Source organism: Falco peregrinus, chromosome 5 (genome assembly GCF_023634155.1).
Source record: "Falco peregrinus isolate bFalPer1 chromosome 5, bFalPer1.pri, whole genome shotgun sequence".
In the NCBI taxonomy this organism is placed as follows: Eukaryota; Metazoa; Chordata; class Aves; order Falconiformes; family Falconidae; genus Falco; species Falco peregrinus.
Window position 1 is genome coordinate 11,157,575 of NC_073725.1, and position 7,964 is coordinate 11,165,538.

Sequence of the window (7,964 nt, forward strand, 5' to 3'; positions counted from 1 at the left end):
TTTGTTGCCCTTCTTTGGGCACGCTTCAGCACCTCAACTTCCCTCTTGAAGTGAGAGGCCCAAACCACCACATTATTCAAGGTTCAGCCTCACCAGTGCTGGTACAGGGTGCTGGCCCCACTGTTTCTGATACAAGCCAGAGTGCTATTGGCCTTTTTGGCCACCTGGGCACACTGCTGGCTCATGTTCAGCCGGCTGTCAGCCAGCACCCCCAGGTCTTTTCTGCCAGTCATGTCAGCAGCTGGGAGCTGGAGAAGGATGGGGACCTGAAGGGTGCAGCATAACAAGAGATCAGATGGGGACTGGGACTACAGCAAGGGAACGAAGCGTAGGCAGGAAAACTGTGCCAAGGAATTAGTTACGGTGGAACCTAAATAGGCCTGGCAGAGACCGCAGCGTGCATGTGTGTGATGGCCTTCCTGGTTACGTACTGTTTACCGCTGAGTTCTGACAGTTCCTGCCAGCTCAGTGCTGAAATGCCCTGCAGTACGCATGCAGCATTAAGGGAACCGACGGGCAACGACAAAGTTTCCCTCACGACCTCAGCGCAACCCTCCTGTGTATCGCTGAGACCGTGGGCTCGTTTGGGGGGGTAGGCTTTTTACTTTTCCCTTGCGTGTTTCAAATATGCGGTTTGGCGGAGGAAGGAATTTCCTTGCCCTTTCCAGTTCATCGGGCTACTTAAGCGGCCGCGCCCCCTGCCCGCCTACACCGGCGACCAAGCGGCCGAGCCGCACCGCCTCCAGCCAGTGCCGCCACCATCCTCCGCGCGCCGCGGGCGGGAAGCGCCGCCGGGCCGCGCAGTCCACCGCCGAGTTACCGATTCCCTTGCCGGCTTCCTCAGCAATCGTGGCATCGGGGATCGGCTACAAAGCCGCCGCGTGCCTCCCCCCCCTCCCACCCACCCCCCCCAGCCTCCCGGGTGGTGCAGCACCGCGCCGTCGGAGCGGGGGAGCGAGGCAGAGCCAACCACCGTGGAGCGGGGGGGGGAGTGCGGCCGGCGGAGGTACGGCTGAGGGCTAGGGCGGAGGCAGGCGGGGGCTCGCCGGCCCCTGCGGGAGCGGAGGGGCTTTCCGCCGGCGGCGGGGCGGCGGGGCAGGCTGCTCCTAGCGGGGCGGGCCGGGACGGCAGTGGCGGCGCAGGGCGGGGCGAGCCCGGCTGAAACGTGGGGTGTCGCAGGGGAGCCCCGTGGCGTCAGGGTGTAAACATTAAAAGTAGTTAAGGCCCTTTGAACTCCCAGTGGCGCCCGGTAGCTCTTGCTCCCGGGGGCATGTTACTCCAAGTTACTCCCGGTGGCTGTTCGGCGCGCACAGTAGGTAACGTAGCGCAGCGTGGGTCAGGCCAGGCCTGATTATTTTATACCGGTATTGAAGGCTGCACTTGGCTGTTAGGCATGCACTGCTGTAAAGACCTCTGCACATACGTTATTGCCTCTTTTTATAAAATCCAAGTTAACTGGCTTAAAAAATTAAAATGGCAAATTTGGGTCCGGGTTTAAAGCAGGCTCCTTTAAAAAACCCATATTAGTAAGGCCTGTTTTTAGCTTTTTTTTTTTTTAATAGCGCTGCTGCGTACTTGTGCTGCCGCAACACAGGAAGGAGCAGGGCTGTCTATTTTAGCAGGCGCACGCTCGCCCGGTGGCCCCGTATGGTCCCCATGCGGCTCCCCGCATGTGCCCAAAGACCTGGCGATGCCAGGTTGCCCTTTCTGTGAGGCGAGGGCCCGTTGAAGCCCATAGCATAGGTGCTGGTGAGCTGCAGCCTCTGCCCTGCTCAGCATGCCGGCCACATGCGGTCAGGCCGGCTCCCGAGCGGTGGTGGCAGAGGCAGGGTGAGAGCGAGGGGCTGCAGCGCGTTGCTGCATGGCACGGGCCTCTCGCCCCGCCTGAAATGCTTGTGCTGAGCAGTGGCCTTCTGCCATCACCTGAGACCTCACGGTAACGTGGGATCTAGTCGTGTTACCTTCAAGGGAGGTGGTGGCGTGGTACATTTTTCAACCACTGGGACATGCTGCCCAGGGAGGTGGTGGAATCACCCACCCCTGGAATTGTTTAAAAAAACGTGTAGATGCACTGCTTAGACACATAGTTTAGTGGTGGACTTATGAGTCCTGGGTTAACGGTTAGACTTGATCTTAAAGGACTTTTCCAACCTAAATGATTCTGTGATTCTATGATCTTGCTCCAATGCACTTGAGGTACTGCCCCCCACAGTCTAAATACCCCAAGAGTGATAAAGGTAGGTGGGGGTAGAAAGACGAGGAGTCTTGTCCAAGATAGGTAATTACCTTGGTGACAGAACCAGGAGGAGTTTCTTGACTCCTGTTCTGAGTTTTGTAGACCATTCTGTCTGACATAAAAGTTGTGATGACAACATCCTTCACACGATAATGGTAGGGCATACACTTTCAGGTGAACGCGCACTTTCTCCCTTACAAGAATGAAGCTCTTAATGTTCACTGTTGATACCTCCAGCCCTCCAGCCAGCTGTGGTTAAAGCCCCAGGGGGAGTTTTGCAGCAAAACCAGAGAGTGCCTCACAGTCCACACTGGTGCAAAGTCATACCCATTAGCAGCTTATGCTAGGAGAGTGCACTAGAGGCATTCACAAAATGAACATGTTTCTAAGCACTGTCTGCCATAACACGTACTGATCCTGGTTACAGACACGGAAACCTCATCCCTTTCTGCAGGGCTGAAAATAGGCTTTCATTTAAAAAGCAGGTTATTAATTTAGTGTACTTGGAATGTTTTTCACATTGGCTGTTTTATTGTTGTGTTTGTGGTTTTTTTTTTTTCCCCCTAGTTACGGAAATGTGCTTGAAGTGATCAATTCCCACCATGTTCTCACAGTGCTCACGTGATCTATTAAAGATTGCAAATCTTCATTTCTGGAATCTGAATTTAAATCTGCATTTACAAAACCACAGAAGAGCTTTCAGCAAGTCACTGCCTGTATGTCGAAGGAAAGTAGTTGTTACAGGTATTGGCTTAGTGTCCCCTCTTGGTGTGGGGACTCAGTTTGTGTGGAAGCACCTTCTCCAAGGAGACAGTGGGATTACATCGCTAGATGGGGAAGAATATGCAGGTGTCCCATGTAAAGTGGCTGCTTGTGTGCCAAGGGGAAACCAGGAGGGTCAGTTCAGCGAAGAAAGCTTTGTGTCAAAGTCAGAGATCAAATCCATGAGTTCTGCCACTGTGATGGCCATCGGTGCAGCAGAGCTAGCAATGAAGGACTCTGGCTGGTCTCCCCAGTCTGAACAGGATCGCTTAAGTGCCGGTGTGGCAATTGGGATGGGAATGGTTCCACTGGAAGACATTTCTGATACGGCCGCTTTGTTTAAAACAAAGGGTTATAACAAGGTCAGCCCATTCTTTGTCCCAAAGATTTTAGTCAATATGGCAGCAGGCCATATCAGCATTAAATACCAATTGAAAGGGCCGAATCATGCGGTGTCAACGGCTTGTACCACAGGCGCACATGCTGTTGGAGACTCCTTTAGATTTATTGCTGCTGGTGATGCTGATGTCATGTTGGCTGGAGGGACTGAGGCTTGCATTAGTCCTTTGTCCTTGGCTGGATTTGCAAGAGCTCGGGCTCTCAGCACAAGCTTTAACTCAAGCCCTAAAATGGCCTGTCGACCATTTGATGTGCAGAGAGAAGGGTTTGTAATGGGAGAGGGTGCTGCTGTGCTGGTCTTGGAAGAATATGGACGTGCTGTACAAAGAGGTGCTAGGATCTATGCTGAAGTTTTAGGTTATGGACTGTCTGGTGATGCTTGCCACATAACAGCACCTAATCCAGAGGGAGATGGTGCGTTCAGGTAAGAACTATATGTTGATTTTGAAGGCAACTTCATGTGTTAATTGTAGTGGGTACATATGTTTCTATTATTGTATGCTTTTCCTAGAGAAATGCTGTTCAATCTTGAATTAATATTCCAAAAGCCTGAAAACTTAATCTGAAAAATGAAAGAGCTTCTGGTAAGGTTTTGCCCCAGTTTTCTTTTTTCAGTAACAAGGCAAAGGTGAGTTCTTGCTAGAATCAGCCTTTTTGCATAGAGTTATGAAAATTTTATGTGAAAATGTTTTGTGTTTGGTGCCTACAGTTGTTCACACAAATAAGTCTCAACGGAAACCTTTTTTTAAAGATTTTTGTAGTATGATAGAACCTTTTCAGGTTCCTCAGACTTTGTCCATAGAGAAAAGAGACACCACTGCAAAAGCAGGTCATGTCATTAATTGTGGTCTGAAAGGGGAATAGCGTTCCTGAAGAAGTCCCAAGTGACAAAGCTGTAGAGCACTTGGAGGATATAGTTTGTTAGAATAATTACCATACATGTAATTAGCATTAATTGTGGCTATTCTTCTTTAGAAAAGACTTCAGCTCTTCATAGGGAAAGTACTTGAGTCATATGGTGGTGCAACAATTGTGTTTAAATACTTCATTCTGATGCAGCTAAGAGTGTTGGTGTAGGGGTGTAGCAGAAATACACTTCAGTACGGTTAAGTGAGATGGTAAAGCTTCATTATTGTTAATCTTATAAAAAACAGTTCATAAGTGGATGATACTCATCTTTATCATTGACCTAATTGTCGGTTAAATTACATGTGTAAGTTTGTGAGCTTAGAATAGACTGAATGCTATTGCTAACACTGGAATCATTAGTAAAGATTTAGTTTGCATTATTCTGAATATATGTGAATATTTAATAAAAAAATTCAATATATCACTGCAAAAATAGATCAAACTTCTGCATGGTATTGTAGACCTGTGTTTGCATATTTATTGGGTTAACAGATTTTCCAGGAAGTGTAGTATACCAGGTTTCTCTCTATGCTATTTGATTCATACTTAATTGTTCTGCAGACTTAGGTGTGTGTTGAGTAATCAGGAGTGTCTTATCTCAGATTTTCAGACTTGTTTACCCTTGAGATGATATGGCAATATATTGTAACAGAATTTCATATATTTTATGATTGCAGTAGCATATAAATGAAATTCATAGGGGAAAGTAGCTGAAACTTAATCTTGGTATCTCCAAAATGTTGAGCCTTTCCACCCTTGAGATGAGATAATACATTTTAATACAGTCTTCAAACCAATATTTCATTACTGCAGCGGTACATATATTAAATCTGAAATGTATATGCTTCTCTTTTCTGTAAGGAATTTTATTTGCCACATCAAAAAAATTCAGGGTAATATATTTTTTCTCATCTTCTAGTAACTACTTCAGTTGGAGACTAATACATATGTTGAAGTAAACCTGCAGGAAGGGAGGGGCAAAGCCAGACTCAGAAGCATGCATATAGAGTGTGTTCAACACAATTAATGTGTCATCTCCTTAAGTAAATGTATTTCTTGCAGCTAACATAACTAAATGTATCTGTTTCCCTCATGGTTGATCAGTAGTATTTTTTGCATGGATGTTGGCTCACTGTGTAGTGACAGTGAGCATAATTGGCCTCCATCCTATGCTAAGCTGGATGCTTAGCAGCCTGTGGTATCTTTTTCTTTTGAGCTTCCTTTTATTTCCTTATTTTTCGTAAGTTTCAAAGAGTCAGTGTTCTTCTGCTCAGAGATATGTAGTTAACCTGTGTGTGCAAGGAGATGTGTGATTCATCTCTTAATTTCTGGGGGAAATCTGTGAGAAAATCACAGTATGGAGCTGTATTGATCCTTCTGTGGTTGTCATAAAAAAGCATGTTTTATAGAGGCAGTCACAGTCCACAGGTCATGGGGAGTCAGAATGGAACATAGTATCAGGGTAGAAAAGCGTGACTTTCAATAAATTTCATTATATATATAGGAATTTGTGCTGTCTCCTTGACATCTTCTAGCCTCTGGAAAGCATGCAAAAGCTCGCAGGGAAGATGAGTGCAGAATTTTTTTTTTAATTTCCTAATATTTTTGTTTGATAGAGCAATTATTCTTCATAATTCCCTAATACTGTAAATAAGAGGGAAAACAAAATGTAAAGAATAGGGAATCTTCTTTTCACTTACCATGGGAAGAGGATTTCTTGGACCATTGTACTGAATGTTACATTAATGTTTTGCTATGCTAGAGAAACTTCAGTGGAGGGAACCTAAATTTTTGCAATAATTTCAGGTAGTTATTTCCCAGTCAAATGTTTTCAAATTTTACATTGAAAAAGGTTTTTGCTTTATTAATGTAGTCTGTAGGGATTGTTTGTTGTATCTTCTTACTTTTTCTTTGTATTTTTCCCAACTGGGGGATTTTTAGCAGCAAGTCTGATTTTATAGTGGGCCTCACCACTACTATCTTTCTTAGGTGGCTAAATGTAGATGCTAGTGTGTTTAGTTAGATGAATCCATATCTTGTCATTTACATCTCTAGTAAAGTATGTCGTGCAGATTTTCACATTTGATAAACATTTTAAAGCATCCTATTCTTTTGCGTTTGGTTTGTACAGGTATTTTAGCAACAAAAATGTAATGGCAATTTCAGCATTCTGTCTTTTTTTTCGTTAGGTGTATGTCTGCAGCAATAAAAAATTCTGGGATCAAACCAGAAGACATAACATATGTCAATGCACATGCAACTTCTACACCTCTAGGAGATGCTGCTGAGAATCGAGCAATCAAGAGGCTTTTTAAAGACCACTCACATAATATTGCAGTTTCCTCAACAAAAGGAGCAACCGGGCATCTCTTGGGGGCTGCAGGAGCTATTGAAGCAGCTTTTACTGCACTGTCCTGTTACCATGGAATTTTGCCACCTACTCTAAACTTAGAGAAAACAGAGGCAGAGTTTGATCTCAATTATGTTCCATTAACAGCTCAGGAGTGGAAAACTGAAAAACGGCGTATAGCACTCACAAATTCATTTGGCTTTGGTGGTACTAATGCCACTTTGTGCTTTGCAAGCGTTTAACTTATGCTGTACATGTCTTGAAAAATGGGACTGACAATGATTTTCTGTATTGTCACCCTTGGTGTGTACTGTGATCTTTTCTCAGCTTTGAGAATTGCTCATTTGATACGTAAGAACTTTAGTCACCCGAAGATTTATATCAGTAATTCTCTTGGAAAGAGGGAACTTATTTTAATAAAAATAAATAAAAGACCTTTCTGTGGTAAAGCTTTTGTTCTTGACCAGAAGAGGAGACATTGATTGTTCTGTGTTTTTACTTCATTAAGATAGATTTTTCATATGCATGTGACACAGAATTGCTTGGGAACATTTATGCGAAATGGAGACTGGCTAACAAGCTAGGACTCCACAGTAATGACTTGATGACTTACTACGTGATAAATGGTTTATGACTGACCTCCCCTTTGTTACCCCTTTGTTCCATTTACAATTCTGCCTTTTTCCTCATTGTAAGATGTTTCAAATATCGTAGACTTATGCATGTTCTACCACACAGATGGCATTCAGCAAACAATAATATAGGAGTTTGTAAGATTTCTGACAGTGGTTCATTTTCTTTTCAGCTTTATTCATTCCGATATGTTGTGTTACCTCATTAGCCATGGTGTGGAGCGGTAACAGTGAAGAATGCGTACAGCATAGCCTATACATCTTCCATGTGGCACAGTGGTAGAATTAGCAGGTGATAACCTGTTCTGAAATTTTGGACAAGAATAGCAAGGTATATTCAAGTATAGTATTGAGGTTTTAAAAAATAGTTACACAGAAAGGAAAAAGACTCTTGAAACCCCTGGTGGTTTTGCCAAGTTGGAAAAGTAGAGCTAGCAAAACTTGGAAAAACAAGGGATTTGGGGGAAGGGGGGGGGGGGGGGGGGCAGGAGAGGGAAAAAAATGGCACATGCAAGAAATAAACCTGAGTCTTGTGGATGAGAAAGGGTGTCGCGACGGAGGGAAGACACAGTCACTCAATATGAGTGATCAGCAGATGTCGTTTATTGTACCTTACAGTCACCTTTTATGCCTTCTTATAATTAGCTCATACATATTACAAAAGTTAAGCTCATTA

General features: G+C 44.5%; 1 protein-coding gene across 3 annotated transcripts; it reads left to right on the forward strand.

Moving 5' to 3' along the window:
• Positions 1-888: 888 nt before the first annotated feature.
• On the forward strand, positions 889-7,092 carry OXSM (3-oxoacyl-ACP synthase, mitochondrial). Of its 3 annotated transcripts, none has more exons than XM_055803894.1 (3): positions 889-1,006; positions 2,804-3,821; positions 6,496-7,092. In XM_055803894.1, exons 2-3 carry the CDS (start codon positions 2,839-2,841, stop codon positions 6,896-6,898), a joined length of 1,386 nt encoding a protein of 461 aa, XP_055659869.1. In that variant the 5' UTR covers positions 889-1,006; positions 2,804-2,838; the 3' UTR covers positions 6,899-7,092. The 3 variants fall into 3 exon arrangements, with proteins under 3 accessions (XP_055659869.1, XP_005234737.3, XP_013152436.2); XM_005234680.4 differs by lacking the exon at positions 889-1,006 and adding an exon at positions 1,052-1,316; XM_013296982.3 differs by lacking the exon at positions 889-1,006 and adding an exon at positions 1,052-1,312.
• Positions 7,093-7,964: the final 872 nt, after the last annotated feature.